At 41.8% G+C, this 27823-nt stretch overlaps 1 protein-coding gene across 4 annotated transcripts in view; it reads left to right on the top strand.

Moving 5' to 3' along the window:
* The window catches only part of TRPM3 (transient receptor potential cation channel subfamily M member 3), an 832457-nt gene that overhangs the window by 731379 nt on the left and 73255 nt on the right, over positions 1-27823 (top strand). The window contains exons 10-18 of one of the 4 annotated variants that reach the window (XM_060100862.1): positions 1518-1618; positions 3012-3146; positions 9192-9242; positions 16664-16699; positions 16858-16998; positions 18145-18174; positions 18967-19256; positions 19910-20142; positions 22514-22677. In XM_060100862.1, the coding sequence (XP_059956845.1) occupies positions 1518-1618; positions 3012-3146; positions 9192-9242; positions 16664-16699; positions 16858-16998; positions 18145-18174; positions 18967-19256; positions 19910-20142; positions 22514-22677 (1181 nt within the window). The remainder of the gene's footprint in view (positions 1-1517; positions 1619-3011; positions 3147-9191; positions 9243-16663; positions 16700-16857; positions 16999-18144; positions 18175-18966; positions 19257-19909; positions 20143-22513; positions 22678-27823) is intronic. The other 3 variants (XM_060100865.1, XM_060100863.1, XM_060100866.1) reach the window with 3 other exon arrangements.

Here is a 27823-nt window from a genome sequence, read left to right as displayed (position 1 = left end):
AGGAGTATCATCTCTTTATCCTGCTCCCCTGGTGGTGGGACATCCAGCAGCATGAAGTCTGGCAAATATTTAGGGATGTCTCTTGCTCAGTACACCAAGGATATTGATGAATTGAAATAACCCTGTTCACGTGTGAGTTCATTTATATAATCCCATTTCAGTCTCACATCTCAGCTGGGTAAACAGGATAACTTTTATTGTCCCCATTTTACAGATGATAAAACAGTGGCTTAGAGAGGTCCAGTGCCACAGCAGTGAAATGGCAGACTCAGATCCTCTGACTGTAGCCCATTTTTCTCTTCATTCTCAATCTCACATCCTGCTGCTTGGCAGGTTGCATTTATGGACAGGATACATTGATTTAGACCAGCTCTGTCCCAGTAAACCATCTCTGTGATGATGGAACTGTTCTGTACTTGCACTGTCCAATTCAAAGGCCACCAGCCACGTGCGACTATTGAGCACTTGAAATGTGGCTGCTATGAGTGAGGAATTAAAGTTTTAATTTAATTTTAATTAGTTTAGATTTAAATAGCCACATGTAGACAGTGCAGATCTAGCGACAGAGTCTGGAGAATAATGGGAAACTGAAAAATTGTTCAGTGGTTTCTACTCACAAATCAAAGTAAACCTCAGCCACTTGTTTGCCTCTCCCTTAAAAGATCTTCTTGGGGCTTCCCTGGTGGCGCAGTGGTTGAGAGTCCGCCTGCCGATGCAGGGGACACGGGTTCGTGCCCCGATCCCGGAAGATCCCACATGCCGCGGAGCGGCTGGGCCCGCGAGCCATGGCCGCGGAGCCTGTGTGTCCGGAGCCTGTGCTCCGCAACGGGAGAGGCCACAGCAGTGAGAGGCCCGCGTACAGCAAAAAAAAAAAGATCTTCTTAACTCTTTTTCAATAGAGTGTTAAAGCTGGCTCACTTTCTTGACAAGGGCACCATCACCATGCAATATATAATTCAAATGATGCCTTGAAACCAGTGATTGGCCAGCAGAAACAAAATGTGTTGTAGAGCAGGCTTCTCAAACTTCAACATGTACAGGAATCACCTGGGATCTTGTTGAAATACAGATTCTGATTTAGTAGGTCTGGGGTGGGGCCTGGGATTCTGCCTTTCTAATAAGTGCCCAGGTGATGCTGCTGCTGCTGCTGCCCTGTGAACCACACCTTGACTAGCAAAGCTATAGAGCAGCAGTCGGGTTAACATTGTCTCCCTTCACTCCTGGGGGCGTTTGGCAATGTCTGGAGATATTTTTGTTTGTCATGCCTTGGTGGGGGAGGTGCTGTTGGCATCTGCTGGGTCCTGAGATGCTGCTAAATATTCTGCAATATATAGGACATGATAGTTATCCTGCTCAAAATGGCAATAGGGCTAAGTATGAGAACCCCTGCTGTACAGCCAAGTCTGCTCTCCAGGAAGAGGGGGTGGATGGGAGAGCGATGGAGTGGGTCTTCTTGGTATAATAACTGAGTGCTGTTTTCTCTCTCTCATTCTTCTCTCCTACTTATCTACACACAGGAGCCAATGCCTCGGCCCCAGACCAACTGAGCTTAGCTTTAGCCTGGAACAGAGTCGACATCGCCCGCAGCCAGATCTTTATTTATGGGCAACAGTGGCCGGTAGAGTATATGTCGTCACCCCTGAAAAAGCCCGCTTGCTTGGGCAAGGGTATTTGTTTAAGGAATCTCTGAGAGCAGCTCAGGAAACCGCTGCTTGTTCTTTAGGGTAGAAACGTTCCTTTGTAGCTGTCCTCATTCTCAGCTCCCTTTCTTATATTTAGGAAAACAGTGTCATCTGGTGGAAGATATGACAAAGCACAGCTCCAAATGTTCCATACATTTCCATCTGTCTGAGTGGCCTTTGATAGCAATGTTTAGCTGCAACTAATGCCATTTCTTTTATATGCCTGAAAAAATATATATAAGAAAATTGTGTTAATTAAGACTAAGGAAGGAGCAGAGTTATCAGTTTATGTCTGGTTGTTCCGAAGGTTTCTGCTGCCATGTGGTGGCACCTCATGCTGATGTGGGGCTGGGTCGCACCTTAGGATACAGAATTAGCAGGCTTCCACGTGCCGGTGCCATCTGGTCCTGGAGGCTGAGCACAGGTCCTCCCTGAACCCAAGAACAATACAGAGGCAACCAAAGCTTTATATAACTGTTGGTTTGTTTCCGTCAACTGGCTCTACCAAAAATAAAAACTTGGAAAATTGGCCGTTGGGTGGTGTATGCTTGTATGCCCAGGAGGCAGCCAACAGTCTGGGATTTGATTTCTGTGCCTGGAATCACTGCAGGACAACACCTTCATGTACAGGTTTTTTTTTAACCCATCCTCTGCCCCAGAGAGCTTCTGCCTAGGATTGAAACCCTGGCTTCATTTAGTGCAAATGAATTGCTAGTGTGGAGAGATTTGTCAGGGAATCTGGACACTAGGAAATTTTTGTGAAAGAAATTAAATAAAACCCTAGTAAACAGACCAAATGACCTAAATAGTTACTGGGCCTCCGTGTAGAAATGGGCAAGGTGGAGACAAGGTAGTATCACTTAACCAAAAACAAAAGAGCAGCCTTCTTTCTGGTCTGTTTACTAGGATCCCTCCTCTCAGGTCAGCCAGGAGTCCAATTTAGAGCCTAAGGAAGATGACAATGAAGACAGTAAAGTACTCACTTGGGCACTTCACTGGTTTTGTAGAAGTTTGGTCAGAGAGTTGGAAGAGGGAAAGCCTGGTAAACCCTTGCACCTTCTCAGAATCGAGAACAAAAAAAGAGATTCAGGGAAGAAATAGCTTTTGGAACTAGAGATCCTTGTGTTCTGTTTGCAAAGACAAGCCCCAAAACACAGGAGAGAGTGTGACTGTCCCAAAAGTGGGGTTGGGAAACTCTTGCTAGCATGTTCTTTGGGGTGCGGAAGGTTTACCGGATGTCAGAGGCATCCACTTCTAAACTCTTCAGGAGAATGCCAGAGAACTACATCCTTAGACCCTGGGTCAGACTAACTCTGACTTGATTTGCAGGTGGGGTCTCTGGAGCAAGCCATGTTGGATGCCCTAGTTCTGGACAGAGTGGATTTTGTGAAATTACTCATAGAGAATGGAGTAAGCATGCACCGTTTTCTCACCATCTCCAGACTAGAGGAATTGTACAATACGGTAGGACCAAGCTAAGGCACATTTTATTTTCTCTACTTTTTTTGTTTGTTTGTTTTACCTTCTCCTGCCCCCCACATGTCTGTGAGTCCCTGCCCTCCCCTCCAAATGCATGGATCATTTTCCACAAATGCTCCCTTAGACCTGTATAGACAACAAACACCAAGTCACCAAGAATCCACTTGTTTTAACTGCTCAGTTGTCAGCCTCTAAGAAGCAGAAAGTTACGTGATCACCAAAAGGTAATGTTCTCAGGTTCTTACACAAAAGCATACGGCTCTGGAAATTAGAACACACTTTATTCTGTAAGCCCAGAGGGTGTTTGAGGCAATCAGCAGAGGAGGATTGATTTAACTCCAAGCATCAAAGGAGGCTGATTAACTATCCTGCACCATCTTGTTATCCTCAGATCTATGAAGTTCATTCATTCCACTATAATAGGATAAAATGTAAAAACCTCTTGTTTGGAGTTACCCAGAAAGTTTTTTTTGTTTTGTTTTATAATGATTTGTTAATTCATTCACTAGGGATACCAAGAAGTAATCAAAAGAAAACCTACTGTTTATGAAGTTGTTGAGAGTATCCAGTGAGTTAAGTACATCAGCTCTGAACTGATACTCCCTAAAATACAGTGAAGTTTAAAGAGTAGATATTGTTTTCCCCCATTTTACAGATGAGGAAACTGAGGCCAAGAAGAGAATTGTCTTATTCAAGATCACAGAATTCCTAAGTAAAGAAGCCAGTACTGAACCAAAGCTTCTTTCTCAGAGACTGTTTTTCCCCTCATTTGTCACAGTGCCTCTTTGTCCCACCACCCACAGCACTAATGAGATGGAGCTTGTTGACCTGTCCCCAGCCAGTGATAGGTATTAGCTGGTGCCACCCTGGCTCTGTAACATTCCCACTGCTGGAAGTAGAAAACAAGTTAGCAGAATGACCCCATGCTTCTGTTTTCTCTGAAGATTTTTCTTAGTTCCACATACTAAGACTTTCAGTAATAATAGGCCAGAATGGCAGAGTGGGAGACCCAGCCTCTATCCCCGCCCCCACAAAGATCAACAATTAGACAGCTATCCGCAGACAAAGACAGCTCTAGGACAGCTCAGGAGTTCAATTAAGAAACTTCAGCAAAACAGTGGAACAAAAAATATCTGAAAATAACCACACAAAAAGGAGAGGAAGAACAGCTTCATTGTGTCTGTATCACCCTGTCCCCTGAGGCCAGCACAGCTCTGTGCCAAGAGGAAGCTCCTCAGCTAGAAATAGTTCCCCTCACTGGAAAAGAGAGAGCCAGTGAGCCTTTCAGGGCACTGCACAAAGGACACACTTCAGTTTCACCCTGCCCAGAGACCTGCAAAGCTGAGACATACTGTGATAGCTAGGAACACTATCAGCCAGGCTGAAGGCTGAGTAACTACGGTTCCCAGGGACCTGCTCTGCAGAGGACCCTGGCATTTTTCACCAGTGAAGAAACCAATAGCCAGCACAGCTGCCACAGACCCCTGCAGATTTCACTGGCTTTTGCTCTACAGATATTTGCGTTCATAGACACCAGTCACGCAAGCCCCTCACCACTCCCTCTCCCCTCACCCCTGCTGGCACCTGGGGTCCACACCAGCAGCCAGCCCCGGCCTCTGTGGCTACACGATTGCAAGAACCCAGCCTAGACCCCCATGGCTGACCTCCACTGCTGTGCACACTCTGAAAGCTAGCACCTTTGGCTGTGCACCTGTACACTGCTGGCCTGACACACATCGCCACTGCTGTGGAAATGCAAGACCCTAGAACTGCAAGACCCTGTAGCTATATGAGTACATTCCATCAGCCAAGGCTGCATGTCGACCAATAGCAAGTAAGGAGATTGAATCAGGAATCAAAAACCTCCCAACAAAGAAAAGCCCAGGACCAGATGGCTTCACAGGTGAATTCTACCAAATATTTAAAGAATTAACTCCAATTCTTTTCCAATTCTTCAAAAAAAATTGAAGAGGAGGGAATGTTCCCAAACTTATTTTAGGAGGCCAGCATTACCATAATAGCAAAGCCAGATAAGGACACTGCAAGAAAAGAAAACTACAGGTCTATATTCCCGATGAATATAGATGCAAAAATTCTCAACAAAATACTAGCAAACCAAATGGAAGCACATTAAAAAGATGGTATACCATGATTAAGTGGGAGTCTTCCTAGATGCAAGGATGGTTCAACATATGCAAATTAATAAATGTGATACATCACATTAATAGAATGAAAGACAAAAATCATATGATCATCTCAGTGGATGCAGAAGATATATTTGACAAAATTCAACATCCTTTCATGGTAAAAACTCAACAACTTGAGTATAGAAGTAACACACCTCAATGTAATAAAGGCCATATATGACAAACCCATAGATAACATCATACTCAATGGTGAAAGATTGAAAGCTTTTCCTCTGAGATTAGGAACAAGAAAATTGTGCCCACTCTTACCACTCCTATTCAACATGGTACTGGAAGTCGTAGCTAGAGAAATTAGGCCAAAAAGAAAAGGAGAATAAGCAATAAAATTTTTTTATCCAAGTTGAAAAGGAAGAAAGAAAATTGTCTCTGTTTGCTGATAACAGCATCTTGTATACAGAAGATCCTAAAGACTCCACCAAAAAAGACTCCACCAAAAAAACTATTAGAACTAATAAATTCAGTAAGTTTCAGTATACAGAAGCAACATACAAAAATCAGTTGCATTTATGTGTGCTAACAATGAACTATCTGAAAAAGAAATAAAAGAATTCCATTTACAACAGCACCAAAAACAATAAAATACTTAGGAATAAACTTAACCAAAGGAGTGAAAGATCTATATATCAAAAACTATGACATTGATAAAAGAAATTGAAAAAGGCACAAATAAATGGAAAGATATCTCATGTTCATGAATTGGAAGTGTTAATATTGTTAAAATGTTCATGCCACCCAAAACCATCTATAGATTCAATGCAATTCTGATGGCATTTTTCACAGAAATAGAAAAAATTTCCTAAAATTTGCATGGAAACACCAAAGACCCTAAATAGCCAAAGAAATCATGAGAAAGAAGAACAAAGGTGGAGACATCACACTTCTTGATTTCAAACTATATCACAAAGATACAGTAATCGAAATAGTATGGTATCAGCATAAAAACAGACACATAGACCAATGGAACAGAATCGAGAGCCCAGCAATAAACTCATGTATATACAGTTAACTAATATTAGACAAGGGAACAAAATATAGGAAACAATATGGAGGTTCCTCCAAAACATTGGGGCCGAGGGGCAGGGGAAATGGGGTGATGTTGGCCAAAGGATACAAACTTTCAGTTATAAGATGAATATGTTTCAGGGATCTAATGTACAGCATTGTGACTGTAGTTAACAGTACTATATTGTATACTTGCAAGTTACTATGAGATCAGAGCTTTAATGTTCTCACCATAACAACAACAAAATGATTATTAAGTGAGGTGAAGGATATGTTAACTAACCTTATTGTGGTAGACATTTCACAATATATATGAGCATCAAATCATCACATTGTACACCTTAAACTTACACAATGTTACATGTCAATTTTATCTCAATAAAACTGGGGAAAAAATAATGGGTTTTCAGTAAAATAAATAAATGAAAACACAGAGTTGAATGACCTTCATATAAATCAGAGAATCAAGGGAGTAGAGTGATTTATTCCAATGACTGGAAAGAAGTAAGTAGGAAAGTTATAGATCAAGAAAGGCCAATAGATTTCATCACTCCAGTCAAGTCTAATCAACGTTCCCTAGAGTACTCTGTTGAAAAGGATTATGGAACAGTGAATGGCCTCAGTGATAAGAATAGCTAACATTTTCTAAGCACTATTTTAATAGTTTTATAAACATTTCATCATTTAATCCTCACAACAGCCCTACCAGATAAATGGTAGTAGTATCCTCATTTTATAGATAGTAAGACTTCTTGAGTCACAGTTAAGCAGCTTGCCCATGGTCACAGCTGGTAAGCAGCAGGGTCAGGTTTGGAGCCAGGCATTCTGACTCCAGAGTTTGCATGTTTAATCCCTACACAATACTGCATCCCTCAGTGGAAAAAGAGTTCTGATGAGTATGTCCGCCTGAAGGGGCCAGTAGTTGAGGCGGTACACAGGGATTGTCTTGAATACTTGAATGTGTTACAACAGTGCTTAAGGATTTGCCATCACTGTTCAAGATCTTCCAATACGGTCACCAGATTTAGCAAACAAAAATACAGAATTCCCAGTTAGGCTTGAATTTCAGATAAAGAACAAATAATTTTTAGTATGTCTCAAATATTGCACAAGGCATACTTATACTCAAAATTATTCATTGTTATTGGTCAAAATGTACAAAATTCCAGATTTATTTATAAAATAAATGTCATGAGGATGTAATATACAGCACAGTGACTATAGTTAATAATATTGTATTGCATATTTGAAAGTTGCTAAGAGAGTAGATCTTTAAGGTCCTTATCACAAGGAAAAAATCTAGGAACTATGTATGGTGACAGATATTAAATAGACTTATTGTAATGATCATTTTGCCATATATACAAATATCAAATCACTATGTTGTACACCTGGAACTAATATATGTCAATTATACCTTAATTTAAAAACGATGAGGAAACATAAAAGCAAAAGCTGTAAATCAAAAGATTAAGAGATATAGTTACATTTAAAACTTTTAATTTGATACATAAAAAATACATGAATACTAAAAAGAAATACAAAATAGGCCATCAGGGCTTCCCTGGTGGTGCAGTGGTTAAGAATCCGCCTGCCAATGCAGGGGACAGGGGTTTGATCCCTGACCCAGGAAGATCCCACATGCTGCGGAGCAGCTAAGCCCGTGCACCACAACTACTGAGACTGCGCTCTAGATCCCGCGTGCCACAAGTACTGAAGCCGGCGCGCCTAGAGCCCATGCTCTACAACAAGAGAAGCCGCGACAATGAGAAGCCCATGCACCGCAACGAAGAGTAGCCCCCACTCACTGCAACTAGAGAAAGCCTGCACACAGCAACAAAGACCCAACACAGCCAAAAATTAAAACAGATTTAAAAAGCCATCAATATGACAAAAAAGTTCAACATTAAGAATTAATAACATGAATGAAAATTAAAACAAAAAAAGAAGTTATTCATTGGCTGTCTGGAACTCAGATTTAACTAGGCATCCTGTGTTTCATCTGATATTCCTGTTCCTGAAAGACAAGAGAATGGCAAACTACTTCACTTTATTCTTACCTTAAGCAAAGGTAAGGATCTTTTGCACAATGGCAGAGTTGAACAGTTGTGATGAAGATTGTATGGCCCTGGGGCTTCCCTGGTGGCGCAGTGGTTGAGAGTCCGCCTGCCGATGCAGGGGACACGGGTTCGTGCCCCGGTCTGGGAAGATCCCACATGCCGTGGAGCGGCCAGGCCCGTGAGCCATGGCTGCTGAGCCTGCACGTCTGGAGCCTGTGCTCCGCAATGGGAGAGGCCACAACAGTGAGAGGCCCGCGTACTGCAAAAAAAAAAAACGAAAAAAAAAAAAAAAAAAGATTGTATGGCCCACAAAGTCTAAGATATTAACCATCTGGCTATTTACAGAAAAAGTCTGCCAAACCCTCCTTTAGCCAGTTTCTCATTCATTATGGGTAATAAACAAGTTGGATTGGCAGTGTGCCAAATTGTAGTTCTAATGCAGTAAACTGGCCCTTTTGTCTCCCCCTGCTGCACAACTAGCCTCTTGAATGATGTTTTGGCCCAGCTGTCAACAGAGTTGATGGCCTCCTTTGTAAAGTTTGAATCTAGAACCTCAAATGCTTTTTCTTGAGGAGCCACAATCCAAAAACCTGCCACTCTGTTTGTTTAGAAAAGACAGGTACAACTGAGCAACTAGAACAAGGTTCATATTAATGAACTTCCCCTCCGCCAGCCAGAACCCTTCCTTCCAGATCCTTGTTGCCTTGCCAGTGAGAGCCCCTGACTAGCAAAACCATTTGATTCTTCTTTATTGTTTCCAGAGACATGGGCCCTCAAACACATTGTACCACTTGGTCAGGGATGTCAAAAAGGTAAGAACCCTCTCGACTGCAGGTCGGAGGCCCTGTCTTGACTGCTTCCTGTGATTAGAAAGTGCCTGTTTTGCATGAGCTGCCAGAGTATTCCTATCCCTGCCAGACCCCCTCATTTCAGGACACAGTGTGCGTGTATGTCTTTTAACTTTGACATCTCTGCTTATGATGCAGCTGCGGTTTTATCGCCAGTCTCCATGGTTTTAGATGCTTTCATTGGACATAATGCTTTTGGGTAGTGGAACCCTAGGCTTTCCCCCCATGCCGTGTGGATTTATGCCATTACCTGTATTTCTCCATGTGCTCCTCACTATTTGGGGAACTTGTTTCCATGCTTTCCAACTGACCATGAAAGGTATATTTATTTACTAGCTCCTGATACAGTGTATCACTGCCACGTCTAGCATGACACAGAGCATATAGTAAGCGTAGCTCAAAAAGTCTCAGAGAAACAGAGACTACAACATATATATACATTCCATTCTGCTAACACTTTATTTTCTCCAATGTATTTTTTCACATTCATCATCAAATTTGATGGGGGAAAAAGCCAGTTGGTTTGGATCTAGTAGATGTATGCCCAATTTAAAAATGAGGAGGTTGAAACACAAGGAGGTGAGAACTGTATTGAGTGGTTAGTAAGGAGCTAGAATTAGAACTCACATCCTTTAATAATCATACTCATAAGTAATGGTACCTAGGATTCAGTGATGACCAGGTATGTGACACTAATCCTTCTATGTGTTGTAGCTCATTTCATCTTCACAACAAATATATGAAGTAGAGTTATTATTTTATTTTTTTTTTACTATATAGTGTTATTCCCATTTATAGATGAGAAAAATGAGGCAAAGCGAGGTTACATTTAATCTTAACCAAGTGCTTGTTCTGCCCCATACAACCTCTTTCTGAGGTAGCTTCAGTTCTGAACCCTTGGCAGGGTTCCCAGAAAGTGATGTTTTAACACTAAAGGGTAAAATAAATGGTGACACTTCCCCTACCACATACACATGTACACACGCACACACATACACAGATATACCCACCTACCAGTTGGTAGCAATTCTTTACCAAAGTCCATAGGGCATACTCGGAGAAAGCTACAAAGTGAGGTAAAAAGTAGAGTGCCATTCCTTCATCTCATAGGAAGTCATAGGCTAGAACTACCCTTTAGGTGTCCTGTAGCCACTTACTAATGTTTCCTTCGAAAGGCCCTGGGGCTGATTATAATGTACCTATTAACCAGCTGGACCTTTGCTGATAATGAGTAAAGAGTACTAAAAACCCTCCTTCTGTAGGCCCTTGGGAACTTTACTCCCATCTCTGCACAACCTTACTGAAAAATTTCTCATCCGTGTGAGTGAGTGAAGCCTGTAGTTCTTTCAAAGCAAGGGAAATAGATACTATGCCATCTGTATATTTTACCAAGATCACACTTTTCCATGGTCTGCCTCATTTCAAGCCATAAACATACCTGCCCTCAACAAACCCATTTCTCTTTTCCTCAAGTCTTCCTATTTTGTTTAATTAATCTTGGCATAAAATTGCCTGGAAACTAAACAGAAGTATCTCAGAAGATTAGATGTACACACCCAGCATGTATTCTTTGCCAAGGTACTTGTTGCTCATGTTCAAAACACAAAATGTTTTGAGTTTTTCTAAAATAATAAGTAAAATATCCCCCTCATCTTAATCTAGTCTGTGTCACTGAAGGAATTATGAGGCTTTCTGAAGAGACAGCTGTGTGCCTTTGTCCCATAGTCCCAGCCACTGGGCAGGCCAAGCCTTCATAAAGTCACTCATCTACCTCCATCACCAAGTTTCTCAATGTCTTGCCTGATTTTCAAAGAGGTTTTTGCAGTTAGATGTTAATGAATATAAATGATTGAAATCCCTCCTAATAGGTTCTCTTTCTTGTAGGACTCTGCTTTGCATATCATTTTCTTTTTTCTGAAGTTCCGTTAGCTGCCTCTTACATTTGCTTATATTTAGTGGAAGGCATGTAGAGTATTTTTAAGGTAGAGTTTTCTTTAACTTCTTAGCTAAAGGTATACCTCAAAAATAATATAGACTAACGAGTCAGGACAGGATGGTAGGAATTTGGGAGGACTATCAGTTAGGAGCAGTTTTATTTTTCTTTCAAGTGTGATCCAAATACCAGAGCAAGAATATAGTTATACAAGGATTCATTTACTTACTAATTTAGTAACGGGAAAAAAATAACAAATCACTCAGGATAGTACTGAAATGGCTTAGGAAAAATTTATCCTTTTTCTTGAGAAAAGAGACTGCCAGTATGGCTGGGAGAAACAAAAGCCTATGTTTAGTTTCTTCCCTTGGGAAGAAATAGGGGCAGGAAATGCAGACTCCATTTATGTCTATGATAAAGGTGAGTGTCTGACTATTGGAGAGCAAGAAAGAATAACAGTGGTAGCCAAAGGAGCTGTTAAGTGTCTATGTTTTATGGATGAAAGTAGCTAAAAATGAGGTTTTTCTGTTTGTGTGTTTTTAAGAAGTGAATGAGAGAGAAATTAATATTGGTAAACATCTTCCTCAGATGGTTCCAGATGACTTCCATCAATTTATGCCAATAAGATATGCAAAATCTACAAAAACTAGGTTTAAAATGCTAAGAAAATCTTGGGCAGTTTAAACAGTTTTCAAAATTAAGGAACATAATAATTAGCATGTGCTTTGTGCTTTATGATTTTAAGACTTTATGTACATATTAACTGATTTAATCTATGACAAAAATTAATCAGTAAGTGATAAGCCCTAATATGAAATGAATGCTGTTCAAAAATTAGAAACACAGTTCGGGACCTTAAACGTAGTGTTTGATAATATGTCTGTAAAATAAAATGTAAATAACTTATGAACCCAGAGAATGCATTTAGGAATTATCAGACCATCATTAAGTTAACCAGCATATCTCCAAGTCCAACTATCCTTTGAAACCAACAGAACTGAATGTGGAGAATTGCTTCCAAGCTAGTTTCAAAATCTTAAATTATTTATATCAAGGGAGCAATCTAGGAGCAATGAGGTAGAATTAGTACCAATCAGAAATTTAAAATATCAGCCAACCCAGTTCCCTGAACCTTTCTCGTGCATAAATCCATTGGATGTACCAATGCTCTCATATTAAACCAGAGTGGCCTGAGTCTGTCCGCTTTTCCATGAAATCTAACTTGCCATTTTAGTAGCTAACTGTCTGCTCAATTTGTGCCTCTGTATGTTTTAAAGTAGTAGTTTTTCTTTCTTAAATTAAATGTACTAATACTTCAGATTGCCTCAATTATCCCTCCCCACCAAAGAAGGGTGATATTTGAGTATTATATAAGAGTAGTGGTGAAATTATGATAACTTAAAATTCATTTATATGGGAATCAAGACCCAGAGCTTTGCCGAATTTTAAAGAAAAAGCATTTCGGACACACTTTGGGGAAAGAAAGGACATTTTCATAACTCCATCTGCTGAATTCATGCAAATTTGCAAAAGCATTCTTAATTTTTAAAAGTTTTGTTGCCCAGTCTACTGCCATGCCAAACACTGAGGGAATGTCCTCTTTTCCCATGAATTTTCACCAGGTTGGTCTTTTCCCCACTCTCCCTTGGTAAATCTGACAACCAGCTATCATTTTATACCTTGCATACATCAGAAGGAAACAGTATTCTTTGAAGGCTTGTTACGAGTTTCAAAGAAAAAAAAAGTTTCCTAAACAGCTGAAATCTGATAGTGATATCATGAGCTGACATCTGAAAAACAGAGTGCATTTAGAAGAGCAGATTTAATAAGTGAATTTAAGTTATTCTTTTAATTAAAAGACATCCTTAGGCATGGCATGGATTAAAATTTAGCCTCAGCGTAGTATCTCATGGCATGAAAAAAAAGGAGACAATGTTTTCAAGTTGTAAAATTTACCTACCCATGGATCCAAGCCTCTCTATTTTACTCTGTGGATCAAATTATTTGAATCCTGTGGCTTGCTATATGTTGTTAAGGCATGAAATGGGAAATAAGTGTTCAGACTTTACCAGTTACCAAAGTAATTACCAAAAAAGGGGAGCAGGGAATAACAGAAACAGCAGGCAGAATGAATATTAGTCCAGTATATTGACTTCCTATTCGAAAAGGAGCCAAGCACAGGAAGACTCCTCCAGAGGTTTTTGGACATTACCTGTGGAATATGAGGAGGCATTTTTCTCTGCTTTTTTTTAAAGGAGGTGGATGTTATGAGCACAAGCCCATCCCTGTCTAACCCTTTACCCTCCCTTTTCTCTAAGCCTCCATCTCTACTAACCAAATTCCAACAGATTATTAGAAACTGCATCAACTCTGGAAGCTCTGGACAGGGGTCTTTGCCCAGTGACCTGGCAGCATAGAAAGAAGAGCAGCCTTCCAGGTAGTGATCAAACAACTGGACCTTTAGAAACAGGACCTTAGAAGTAACTATGTCCACATTGCCTGTTTTCAGAGCATGAATTGAAGTACAGAGAGAGAACCCTCATTGCCTTGTATTAGGTGACCATCGCCCCCTTGTAGTCAAACAGAAATCAGGCCAGTTCCTTTCAGGCCATCACTCAAAGCTCAATAACCCAGAATGGTCACAGAATCTTTTCTCCTACTTCAGACCAGATCATACAAAAATCACTCCAAAATAATCAAGCTTTATATAAGAAATTTCTAGGAAAAGAAGATTCCAGCACCTTCTTTGGTAGTATGTAAGCCTATCAGCCCTTTATGAATTTGCATAAAATTTTGCAAAACAGTGTTGCCAGTGTTTGCAGAACATTTGCAAAAAGTGTTGCCCCTCTAAAATTTTTGTTTATTTTGAATTTTACTATTATCACTTTGCTGACAACCCACGCTTATAGAGACCTCAAAAGCATAAATATTGCCATTCAGTATTGGTCTTCAGGCAATATTGGTTCTTGTTCTTAGAATTCAAACTGATGTTCACACATAGGTTTCTCAAAAGGGAATATACAGGTGTTAGGCTCACTACTACCCAAGTTTTAAATTTGGAAAATTGTTACAGGACTAAAAATAGGCACAAATTCATAGACCCACTATGATTGTTGTTCAGTAGCATCACAATAAACCTTTTGGGGATTTTTCTGAAACCTGGTGCTTGAGCATTACAGACCATAAAGGTCATGGAGTTCAGCCCCTTTTACTGGGAAAAAAACTGAGGCCTTGAGGGAAAGTGGATGATTTGTGAAGGATGGACAGAGTCCAGAGCAACTGACTCACAGCCAGTGCTCTTTCCCCTGCCAGCTTCACAGTGCCAAGGAAAATAGCACAGATGGGGTGAGCCTCCTCTGGAGGTCATCCATGTAGGAGCCAAATGCACAGATGAGTCTGACCCAGATGTGCCCAGAGAAGCTCTGGGGCTCTTCTACTCTTGAAATAATAGCCTCGCCTAACCGTCCCATAAGAGCCAGACAGTACAGAAAGTACAGTCTTGTTAACCTGCCCAAAACAATGGAGAAAAAGTGTTGCACAGGTATTTTATTTTTAGATTCAGTTTAATGTTTATAGAAAGGACAATACATAAAAAGTTCCTGCCTTAAAATAAATCTTTCTCTAAGTTCCCTTTTAAAGAAGTCAGACAATTGGTCTTTCTTGATAACCTGAGGATAGCTGGGGCTTTCCCACCCAGGAGTGACTCATAAACTGTAACTAGTTAGTTGTTACTGAGAACATAATACTGAAGAACCCCAAACTGAGACTTGATCCCAAGTACATTGATTAATTTCAGTGTTTTACTTATTCACATTTTTGACCAAAAAAAAAAAATCTTGAATGCCTACCATACACCAGGCATTGGGAATACAAAGATAAATAAAACAATTAAAAATATGAAGTTAGGGCCTCCCTGGTGGCGCAGTGGTTGAGAGTCCGCCTGCCGATGCAGGGGACACGGGTTCGTGCCCCGATCCCGGAGGATCCCACATGCCGCGGAGCGGCTGGGCCCGCGAGCCATGGCCGCGGAGCCTGTGTGTCCGGAGCCTGTGCTCCGCAACGGGAGAGGCCACAGCAGTGAGAGGCCCGCGTACAGCAAAAAAAAAAAAAAAAATATGAAGTTATAGGTTTGATGGCAGGATACAGTGGGCCACCTGTAATCCTGAATCCCTTTCAAGTGATTGCTGTTGACCATAGGAAAGCTGATACAGATAACTGAAAACCTACCTTCAGTTAATAAAACTACATAAGCTAATTTCCTAGCGATAACGATATCTTCATACACTATGAATTTCCCAATTCTGCTGTGTAATCCCACCTGAACTTTACTTGGTAGACCTCAGAATCACCTGGACAGCTCATAAAGTGCATAGAGTCTCATACTCGAAGCAGGATAGGGTCCAGACCTTTGCATTGTCACCAAGTTCCTCAGATGGAGCAGATGCCACAAAGTTGGAAAACCACCACTATTATGAGCCACTTCTGTGAAGTGGCAGGAATCTCACACAGCATCCTGGACAGATCCTCCATTAAAGACAAACCCCAAAGTGGACAAAGCCCTCAGGCCTCTCCAAAATGTATCTAAGAATGCAGTGTGCCAGGCTTCCAACACGGTGTGATACCCCTGCCATTCATGGTATAGAGCACACTTCTGCATCAGGGAACTAAACCAGACAGTGAGACTTGATCAGTTGTACCCCTTGGAACTCACTGTGAGCTCAGAATTTCCCACAAACAGAACTAATTCTTCCTTGACCTAAAAAAACAAGGATTTTCCTCAGACCCTATAGAGCTCCCTTTTGAAGTAGAAATCAGTAATGAGCAGATAATAATAAAAACTCTTGTTTTTGCATCTATATGTACAACATTAAACTTATACCGTAGCTCTAGGTCCTTAAGAAGCACTATTCTCTGAAAGAAAATATGAAAAACCTCTTTAATTCTGAGAAAATAAATATTCAGTTGATAAAACTTCTCTTATTTCACCTCTCTTTCTCTTTAAACACAGGGGATGTTCATAAAGGACTTTGTCATGACATCCATCCTGCTCTCCTTTAAAAAAGGTGCCAATTTTTTAAAAAAGTTTAATAGAAGTTTTGTGTAAAGGATATTTGAGCTCTCAGCATATTTCACCTGATGCAGTCCCTGGTAATCACAATCACCTTCTGGAAGGAGTCTTCATTTAGTGAGTGTGAAGAAATAACTGATCAGCAAGAGGACAGTAACAGGCCTGGGTCAGAGGCAGAGCAGCGAGGGGGTCCAGGGGGAGTATCTGGGGAACATAGTTCCTCGTGGCTGGGAATGGTAGAATTTGCCATGTCTAGCCTTGTGTTTCTTTCTGCTACACTGGTGTTTTTTTCTCCCCAGCTGAAGACTTGAATAAATATTTTGATTTTCTGTTATTGCCGACGATTACTGCATCTTCTTATTTAACTTATGTCTTCTTTCCAAGCGAGAATATCCAGGTTTCGGTTGGATCTATTTTAAGGTGAATTGATTAACCAGAATAATAATACATTCATATGTTTCTTTTTAAATTATTATTATTATTTTACTCTAAAATAGTTACAGAACACATGGAATAGAATCCCTAGTAAACCACACTGTCTTTTGGATGTGTCTGTTTGTTCCGTTCTTCCCTGATAGGGGAACCTGCCCCCAGACTACAGAATCAGCCTGATAGACATCGGCCTGGTGATCGAGTACCTGATGGGAGGGGCTTATCGCTGCAACTACACGCGCAAGCGCTTCCGGACACTCTACCACAATCTCTTTGGCCCCAAGAGGGTGAGGCTGGCAGCAAATTCCATTTCCTGGACTCTGGGGAGGACTAGTGTGTGGTAGATTTGGAGTGTGGATGCTTTGTCATCTCCAAGGGGGAGATCAGATGACAAGGCAAATTGCCCTGCCTCTTCTTCCCTCTGCCATCAAATCTGTTTAAACAAGAAAAAAGAAAAAAAGGAATATACTGGGTGTTACACTTCTTTCTTTTCCTCACTAGATCCAATTCAAACCGGAAACTGGCATTGAAAGTGAACCTTTTTTAGCTTTTCTGCATGCTATGAATTGCGATGACATGCTCAACTTCTAAATAAGTCATTTTGTATATTAAAAAAGTAATTTTTCTCATTTAAAAAGAGTGAACCTTAATGATCAGAGAATAGTAATTCAAATCTTATTATCTGCCTCATCAGTTTTCACGGTTTTTGGTCTTGGGATCTATTTATAAAAAATTATTGAGGACACCCCCAAAGCTTTTTATCTATATGAGTTCCATCTTGTTCTATAATTTGCTGAGTTGCCTTCTCTTGCGTCTTGGTCTGTGCCTGTTTTTCACATCCCCAGCGTCACCAGTGGTGCTACTGTGTGTGCTTACACTTTCCATGCCATTCAGTGCCTTTTGCCGTCAGCACATGCCCCTCTGGTCCCACTCACCCTTGCTCTGCTGGACAGCAGCAAAGAGAGATAGCCAGCGTGAAGCATCTCAACATATAGTATTTCTGAATAATATCCCAAGTCTCCAGATAATAGAGGTCTTTCAGAGGTTTGGGAAACATCTCGTAGTTTGATTGAATGTCTCATTGTTCACTCAAGTGCTTGATGTCATGGAGAGGTCGGCCTAGCGGGATGGTTTTAGGATGATGGAAGAAATCTTGGCCCACAAAAGAGATTATAAACCTGCAGGCTCTACCCTTGGGCAAGCTCATTATGCCTCTCCAGTTTCCTAATTTTCTGTAATTCATCAAAATCACTAAATCCCTAATTCTCTTAGAATTTCTATAAAGAGCTTCCCCTGTGGTGTTTTATTTAGTGAAATGAATAAATGCTTATGGTACAATAGATTTGTTCTATTACCTGTTTAAGATACATTAGGATTCTTTTCTTACCTCTATAAAGAAAGATCTAACTTTGTGCATAACATTTTTTTAACAGCCCAAAGCCTTGAAACTGCTGGGAATGGAGGTAAGTGTTTGCTCAAATTATTAGTGTCAATTGTTTATTCTCTTTATTACACATTTCAAAATATATATATATAAGGTCATTCCAGTGGTAGGGCTTAGTACATGATTCTAAAATAAGGAGGTGAAAATTTTTCCAGTGTCAAGGGGGCAGGTCACAGTAGCTTTGAAAATTCTATCATGGGGTTATATTAGCATTGCAAACAAAAAAATAAATCCTATTTGAAATACTGACTTGAAAACCAAAAAAGCATTTAAATTCCAGTAAGTAAAATCTATTCATGGGTGTTTACAAATGGCAACAGATCCAAAGACCAGAGATTCTTCACAAATGCATCTAATGAAGTATTCAGAAACTCAAGATAGATTATCTGTCTCCCATCTTCTGTTCATGTGGTTATTATCGTATATCCAATGGCAAGTATAGGATGCCCTCATCCTTTCAGCGGAAAGGGTAGTACTGTCCATCATGAGGTACAAATAACCCTACTTGTAGAGGAAAAGAATGGACAAAAGTTAAGAAAAAACAAAGCCCATTAAAAAATACTGTTCTAAAATTAAAGTATAACACTGACATGTTCCCATAGGACTGTGCTTATACATTTATTATAACTTGTTTTAAAGTTAGGCATTCAGGGGCTTGTGAGTTCTTTTAGAATAGAAGCTAGGAAAAGATAGTTCATTTTTTCTATATCTATCCCAGAGCTGGGCCAGTAGTAGACATACAAGAACTATTTACTGAGTTGAATGGATTCATTTCTAACTCCATCTCTATGTTTTTTCCCTAAAATTACAGGATGATGTTCCCTTGAGGCGAGGAAGAAAGACAACCAAGAAGCGTGAAGAAGAGGTGGACATTGACTTGGATGACCCTGAGATCAACCACTTCCCTTTCCCTTTTCATGAGCTGATGGTGTGGGCCGTCCTGATGAAGCGGCAGAAGATGGCCCTGTTCTTCTGGCAGCACGGAGAGGAGGCCATGGCCAAGGCCCTGGTGGCCTGTAAGCTCTGCAAAGCCATGGCCCACGAGGCTTCCGAGAACGACATGGTTGATGACATCTCCCAGGAGCTGAACCACAACTCCAGGTTGGACAGCCTAGCAAATGGCGTGGTCAGGGGAGGAGAAGGGAAGGTGGTCCCCAGATACAGGTTTTTTGAGCTATCCAATACTTCAAGGGGAGACAGAATCAACCCAATGGTGCACACAGAGGGTGGACACAAACAGTTAACATTTACAGTGCACAGTGCTAGATACAGAGGTACATACAGATACATAGATTTCATTTCATCCTCTCAACTGCCTCAAGAGGTAGGTCCCTTATGATGCATACTTTACACCTGAAGAAAATGAGACTCGGAGAATTTAAGTAACCTGTCCAAAATCACACACTTGTGGTTGACAAGGCCCAGCTCTGAACTGAGGTCTGTCACATTTAAGAAGACATGCTGCACTCTGAGTTTTGGGTCTGCCTTCCACATCCATATGCCTTGAACTGGGGCCCTTGAGTGCAGGGATTGTGCTTCATTTGACTTACACCCCCAGTTCTAAACATGGTATCTGGCACACAGTAGATGCTTAATGGGTGTTGGCTGAATGAATGAATGAACAGACTAGACCCCGTAAGGAACAACTAGACCACTCAGTGACCACCCTTTGTGGCTTGGCCAGTGGGTCCCCACTTTCATCATCTAAGTCTCCAAGATGGCCAAAAGACAGTTCCTCACATTCTCTCATTCAGGGACTTTGGCCAGCTGGCCGTGGAGCTCCTGGACCAGTCCTACAAGCAGGATGAGCAGCTGGCCATGAAACTGCTGACGTATGAGCTGAAGAACTGGAGCAACGCCACATGCCTGCAGCTCGCTGTAGCTGCCAAGCACCGTGACTTCATCGCACACACATGCAGCCAGATGTTGCTCACGGACATGTGGATGGGCCGGCTCCGGATGCGCAAGAACTCAGGCCTCAAGGTCAGTGAGTCCAGAAGGCCCTGTTGGCTATGAGGGACAGAGGGCTGGTGGGAGCTTTCCAAGCCAAATCTGCAGTGGTAGTGGGCATTCTCTTAACTCGGGAGGGTGGTTCTAAGCCCCAACTATGCATCAGAATCTTCTGTATAATGGGTTGTTTTTTTGAATACAGAGACGAGGGCCTACCCCAAGTTCTGCTAAATCAGAGCCTCTAGAGATGGCATGCCTAGACAGTAATATTCTTAGAAGATCCAAAGGTGATGGTCACACACAGGTACCATAGGAGGTATCATTTGCTCTGTCACAAGCCATGCTGCACCAGGAGACACTTACTTAGGCAACCTTTCACCTCCATGCAAGCCTGAACGCCTTGGCCCCTCCTTGGCACCATAAAGAGACATTGGCTCTTATCTTTTTTTTTTTTTTGTGGTACGTGGGCCTCTCACTGTTGTGGCCTCTCTCGTTGCGGAGCACAGGCTCCGGAAGCGCAGACTCAGCGGCCATGGCTCACGGGCCCAACCGCTCCGCGGCATGTGGGATCCTCCCAGACCAGGGCTCGAACCAGTGTCCCCTGCATCGGCAGGCGGACGCTCAACCACTGCACCACCAGGGAAGCCCTGGCTCTTATCTTTAGAAATTTTTTAAATGAAATAAAAATGAGATTTATATGTAAAGATGTTGCTAGATAATCCTGATCTATTCTTCATTGAAGGAAAACAAGTTGCAGACCAATATGTAGAGCCTGAGTCCATTTCTTTGTTTTTTTTAAAGCATGTACATGTATAGTTCTATTTGTATAACTTCATTTAAAAAAAAATAGAAAGGATACACAGTAAATTGTTTGTAGTGGTTATCCCTGGGGTTGAAAGTATAAGAAATAGGATAATAAGTGGCTTTTGATTTTTTGTTTTCTTCAGTGTTTTACAAGGAAAACATTAAACTGAGAGAATTTGTTAAAAGACCAAAATAATGGGAAGGGAAGATGGAAAGAATGTTTTAAAATGCTTTATCTGTTTAGAGTCTGTGGCTGTTACAACCGAAGCCAGCCAGGCTTATACTTACCTAGAACTACCTGCTCTAGGTAACTCTGAGGTCAGCCCAAAACAAAAGGGCCACCAGACCAGATCAATCTGCTGAGGCCACCCTGATTGAACCAGCAACCCTCCCCCACTCCACCCTTTCCGTGGGCTCTTGGCCCAGAATCATAGAAGGGTTCCATGAAGTGGGTCATGGGCATTCCATCACTACACTGCAGACAACGCCAAGCCTGGCTCTCAGCTCTGAGGACAGGGTGTCATGTCCCCTGAAGACTGCCAGGCATGCCACCTGAGCGTTCCCAGGCCTGCCAGGCACCCTGAGTCAGGGTCACCACTCTCCCCTTTCCCTTAGCTGCTCTCAAGTCCCTGGGCACTCGAGCATAGCCTGTCCCTGCCTCATTACTTGAGGATCATTTTTACTTATCCTTCATGGCCTCTCTTAGCCCCTCACCTTGGTATACTTTCTTCAGGGAGGGTTGTATTCAGAAGCCTTGTACACAGAACCATTTTAGGACTGAGGAAAGAGGTGAGAGAAGATTTAGGGAACACAAATCAGATGTCAGTATTATCATTCAGAAACTTGGTCCCTGGAAATAGAGAATGAAATTATTGCCCTCTCATGAGAAAAGCCAGTGAATTTAGTGTCATCACGTGGAGATTTAAGCATGTGGTTTATAATGAGAGAAATACAGTGCTGAGCCTCCTGGGGCATTTGTGCTGAGGGATTCTCATAGTGATACAGAGCCCACGTGTGTGTGTGTGTGTGTGTGTTTCTGTTGGATAGTAGCAAATGCTGGGGGATGCTCTAAAATGAATACCGTTTTCCTACATGGACTTTCTCAAGGTCAACTTAGGACAGTATTTTTTACAGAGATAACCAGATGACGCATAATCAATTCCACTTGGCATATTAATAAATAAATGCCAGTGGACATAAGTGTGAACTGATTTCACAAAGTGCCATCAAGTGACTAAATGGGAATCTGAATTTTTTCCCATTTTTGCCTTGGGTAGAATCTCTTTTCTCTGTTTCCCTCATACAAAGTAGGTGTTAATTGGATAAGATGTATTTGGGTAAGATGCTTTGTTTCTCCAAAATCAGACTGAGCTACTGTGAGTTAACAGTTCCCAGTCGTGTGGGCAGAAGTGACCCTCTTAGCATGGATGTTCTTAGTTATTCAGATATGCAGGTCCCCACTGTGGGCACACCCAACACTCATACACCCTCACATCACACACACACAGACCCCACCCCCCAGGCTCTCTGATTCTAAGCAACCACCCTTACCTTAATCCTTTAAATGTGATTATTATTATTATCATTATTATTACTTTAGGTAGTTCTGGGAATTCTACTTCCTCCTTCAATTCTCAGCTTGGAGTTCAAGAACAAAGATGACATGCCCTATATGACTCAGGCCCAGGAAATTCACCTCCAAGAGAAGGAGCAAGAAGAACCAGAGAAGCCCACGAAGGAAAAAGACGAAGAGGACATGGAACTGACAGTAAGAAAAAACTATTCAGTTATTGTCAGAGGGGAGAACCCCTAATCCACCTCTCCCGTGGATATGGCTTAAGATTTAATAACTCTTGAGGTCAGCCTCCCACCAGGTACTTTCATTTAAGTATTGAGACCAGGTTATTGCAAAAGTGTCCTCTCAGGGACTTCCCTGGCGGTCCAGTGGTTAAGACTCTGTGCTTCCAATGCAGGGGGCACGGGTTTGATCCCTGGTCGGGGAACTAAGGTCCCACATGCCGCATGGTGCAGCCAAGAAAAAATAAGTGTCCTCTCTGTGCACAAATAACATAACTAGAAGGACTGATTCTAATCCTTCAGCCAGGTAAGTGGCACTCAGCAACCCATTGAAATTCAGAAGCAATACACCCTGAATTTTCCACACAGGCGATACTTTATAAACAACAGGTGATGTGGCAGTCTTAGCACATGAAGAAGGAAAGGGAATCTGATTTGGGAGCAGCTGGCTCCACGGAGCTGGAGCCGTTGTGCTGATCAGAAGCTAAGCCTTTATCTGGCTTCGAGGTCAGGCTCACAAATACAGCACTAATTGAATTTTGGGGTTTGTATGGAAGGCTTTTATTAGCTCTTCCTGGTATAATTATAGAGCATGGATGGTTTGTTCTGTAGGGGGAATGGGGCAGCTGGGCATGGGACAGCTTCCTGCAACCCCTGCTGGAGCAGCATGACTACCACTGGATTGTATCCAAAGTCTAAAAACATCACATGCTATTAAAGGGACAAACAAGGCTTCAGAGCTTTGGAGACATAAGGCAACAGCTCCACAGGACTTCCTGGATACCCCCCACCCTCCCCACCACCCTGACCAATTACTGTGATGAGCCAGAAGAAGCTGTTAGGGGGAAAAAAAAATTGGTTTTGCTCAGGTGACAGAAGGCCTTGGCATTATTATCCTAAGTGGGACCACTCTGCGAATTGTTTTTCCTCCAGATAAACACTATTTCCTTCAGTAGGTCCTTCCTAAAGATCTGTTTGCAGGCACATTCCCAGCCCCAAGTACGACAGGGGCTATGCATCGGGCCACTCTCTGGATTGATTAATCATTCACTGCTTTTGACTCACTGAGTTCAAGTCCTATGTTTGCTTTCAGTTTCAGGATCCTTATATAAATTAGTGGAGGAGTCTGCTTTCCTCTATGACAGGATCAAATGACTGTCTTCCCTAAAGAACTTACCATAATTTTGGCCTCTGAACCCCTTCAAGGATAGGAAATGATATTTTGATCATTAGCAGAAACGTTGGTGGTAGTAGTAATACCAAATCTTTATTGAATGCTTCAGCAGAGGGGAAAAGAGTGTGCGCTCTGGAGCCAGAATCCTGCCCTGTCACCTACTCACTGTGGGACCTTGGGCACAGTTTCTTAACCTCTAACATGGGAATAATGACATTATTATTATTACTAGCTCACAGGTACATGTAAACTATGTAACAAGTGTACATGTAACTAATGTAGACTGGTGCCTAGCACGTGGTAAATGTTTGCTAATATTGCTATAATGGTGCTAAATGCTTAACCGTACACTTACTCATGGAATCCTCACAACAAGCCCACAAGGTAGGTACTATTGTTATACCATTTTATAGATGAGGAAGCTGAGACTCAAGAGAGGTTAAATGGTCCAAGGTTACCCACCTAATTAGTTGCAAAGCCAGGATTAGAACCCAGGCATGCAGACTCCACTGGCCATGCTTTTACCTAATAAAGCTAAGGGATGCAAAGAATTTCTTCCTAGCTTCAAATGTAGGAGCTCAGCTGGTTTGGTCCACCACATAGTAGAAAGAATCCAGTAGGGATGAATGGGCCTCCTGTGTCAAGTATGACATGGCCTTGACATTGGTGTACATCCTAGGACGGCTCAAAGAAGGAACCTAGGAAGGTAGCCAGAAGCAAAAGCAGTATTCTTTCTGGTTGGGTCTCAAGGAAGATAACGAAAGAGGCAGCTGCCTCTCCTGCTCAGTCCAGAGTTTTGAGGATCTGATCTTTCAAGAAGCCACAATAAAAGATGTGTCTCTGGGCTTTCCTGGTGGCGCAGTGGTTGAGAGTCTGCCTGCCGATGCAGGGGACACGGGTTCGTGCCCCGGTCCGGGAAGATCCCACATGCCGCGGAGCGGCTGGACCCGTGAGCCATGGCCGCTGAGCCTGCACGTCCGGAGTCTGTGCTCTGCAATGGGAGAGGCAACAACAGTGAGAGGCCCGCGTACCGCAAAAAATAAATAAATAAAATGCATCTCTGGACTAAGAGCAAAGTCTACTTCCCAAAGAATAGCCCCTGCCGTTGTCTACTGAGAACCCAAGTAGAAGACACCACAACAGCATTACTGCCTGAGCTGATTCTCCACAGGCTGAAACAGCAGGGAGAAGGAAAGAAAAGAAAGGACTCATGGGCTGGCAAAGTCAGGGTTGGACAGCACTTGTTTTGTTTTGTTTTGTTTTGTTTTTTGCGGTACGCGGGCCTCTCACTATCGTGGCCTCTCCCGTTGCGGAGCACAGGCTCTGGCCGCACAGGCCCAGCGGCCATGGCTCACGGGCCCAGCCGCTCTGCGGCACGCGGGATCTTCCCAGACCGGGGCACGAACCCGTGTCCCCTGCATCGGCAGGCGGACTCTCAACCACTGCACCACCAGGGAAGCCCTTTCCTTTTTTTTTTTAATTTTTAAATTTTTTTTTATTTTTATTTTTTGACAGCACTTGTTTTTAAGGTGGCACTTTCTTTGACCCTAATGACACATTCTGTTACTGCTGGACCACTGGTCTCAGCTCACCCCAGACAGGATTGGAGAATACAGCTTGTTGACAACTCCACTCCCTTCATAGCATTGATATTTGAGCTTCTGTGTTAAACCAATATATCCTCTCTTGGAATGGAACATTTTCCCTTGGCCCTTCCAAAATTATACATGAAATATCAGCCTCAGTTTGCTTCACTTTAGTAGCCTTTAATAGCTTAGTTCACCTCAAAGGATCTTTCCCAGACTTGACATCTGTGTCTAGCCAGCAAAGATTCTGAAATCCATATTGTGCAGTCAGTGTCTGTATTTGACCCTGTTACAATCTGCTTTAAGAAATGTAGGCTAAGGAAATGTTTGACTACTGGGAAAAGAAATCAACAAAATCAGCAAGTTACGCTGCTTAAGCTGGAATTAATGAAATGTCGAAAATGGTTTACTTAAACCATGAAAGACAAGCCTCTTAAAAATGCACTCACTTTGAAATATTTTTGAACAATAAAGGCAAAATAGATTGTTCTGTTTTTCACTTTGTTTTACCTGCCTTTCTAGGTAAGTGTCTTGAATTTTTCCTAATAAAGCCTCAGCACATCCACAGACCCAGGGCATTGTTACAACTCTGTTAGGAAAGCCAGCGTCCCTAGAGGTTACCACAAGATGCCATTCTCCAAGATGCCTAAAACACTCCAAGCTGCCTTTACTCTCATCTAATTGTGTACCCAAATGGTCTTGTATTATTGAGCATATAAATAAGCAGAATAGAAGTAGGATAATTATGTTACATATATTATAAATTATAGAAGAGAAATATCATGTAACTTCAGAGTTTCCTGAGGTCGATGATCGATATTTATAGAACCCTATTGCTGGCTAGTGTGCTATATCCATCACAAAGATTGACTCAGCTCACTGATCAAAATAAATTCTTAGATAGGCCATAGTATGGAATCTTACCTATTCATTAGTTCAAGGTACTTTTCCAGCCAGAGAGTCCATAAAGGAATGGAAGTTACCCTTTCCCGAAATCCTATGGTTACAGGTAAATCATTTGTTGATTGTTACATAGTTGAGTAAAGTGGATATTTGAGGCAATGACAAAAATAGTTGAAACTAATAATCTATATTGTGGGTAAGGTAGTTTGAAACCAGAATTATCTAGTGGTTGTCTCTGTTATCAGCTTCAAGGTAAATTATTTTGGTAATTATATCTGCAACTTTAAACCCATATTCCTATACTTTTTTTTCTCCCAAATCCTTATCTGTCTTCTGTAGTTATAAGGTTTTACCCTGTTCTCACACTTAATAAAAATTTCATTTCCCAAACATTGTAGAACTAACCTTGCTTAGAACAATATGGAAAGAGTTAAAGCCAAGAAATTCTGCTGTAATAGGTGCCTAATATCACACTTTTTTTTTTTCTTGTGAGAGATCCCAACTAGATCATTTCAGTCACGTGTATCTGAGAAAGCCTTAGTTCACTTTAAAGACCAGCTAATCTTTACCGAGCACTTACTATGTTCCAGATGCCGATTGATTTGTAAACCAACCCTCTATCAGGTGCTATGACTACCCTTGTTTTACAGCTAAAGAAACTAAGTCTCAGAGAGGTTAAAAGAGTTGCCCAAGGTGCCACAGATTCTAAGTGTCCAGGGTAGGACCCAGTCCCTTTCTGTGTCCAGTTTTTCTCAAGTTCTGCCTTTTTTGTGATGTTTAATTGTTGTTGCCGCTTCTCCTGTCAGAAATGAGGAGGAAATAGTGAATTCTTAAGGAGATCTGCAACAACTTGGGAGATGAGGGCCTTTTCTGGTCAGGCCTGACTTCCAGTCCCATCTGGTTGACTCTGCCATGCAGAGGAAGGCAGTGTGCCCAGGAATCACCAAACTAGCACCAGCAGTAATTCACGCTTTACAGGGTTTGAAATCAGGAAACTGAGACATATGCCTAAGAGTTGGGTAGACATTCCTAAGTTCAGGCACTACAGATAACTTAACCTCTTGAATATTCAACACCTTTGGATAAATAAGGTATTACTAGTCCAATTTACCCTTGACTTAAGAGTCGTTAGTAAGAGAACCCAGACCTGCCTGTTTCACGATATATAAAGAGAGAGAGGGGTTGGGAAGAATGATAGATTCCTGGCCTTTCCAGGTTACACTCTTCCTGTCTCTCAGAACTCTGGGTATCTTCCAACAGCTCATCTTCCAGAGGTTCCAGGCTGGAAGAGAAGAGAATGGTCAAGAAATATCCCTAAGGCCTTCCATCCCAGGGAAAGGATACATAGATTCTACGTATAATGCAAATGCACACTTAGGGAAGGCACAATCTCTAAATCTCTGGGGGCCCTGAACAAAGCTCTTAGGTTCTGTGAACACACTTTCCCCATCTAT

Source organism: Mesoplodon densirostris, chromosome 6 (assembly GCF_025265405.1).
Source record: "Mesoplodon densirostris isolate mMesDen1 chromosome 6, mMesDen1 primary haplotype, whole genome shotgun sequence".
NCBI lineage: Eukaryota > Metazoa > Chordata > Mammalia > Artiodactyla > Ziphiidae > Mesoplodon > Mesoplodon densirostris.
Note: the sequence above shows the minus strand (reverse complement) of the source record. Positions and strands in the feature narration are given on the sequence as shown.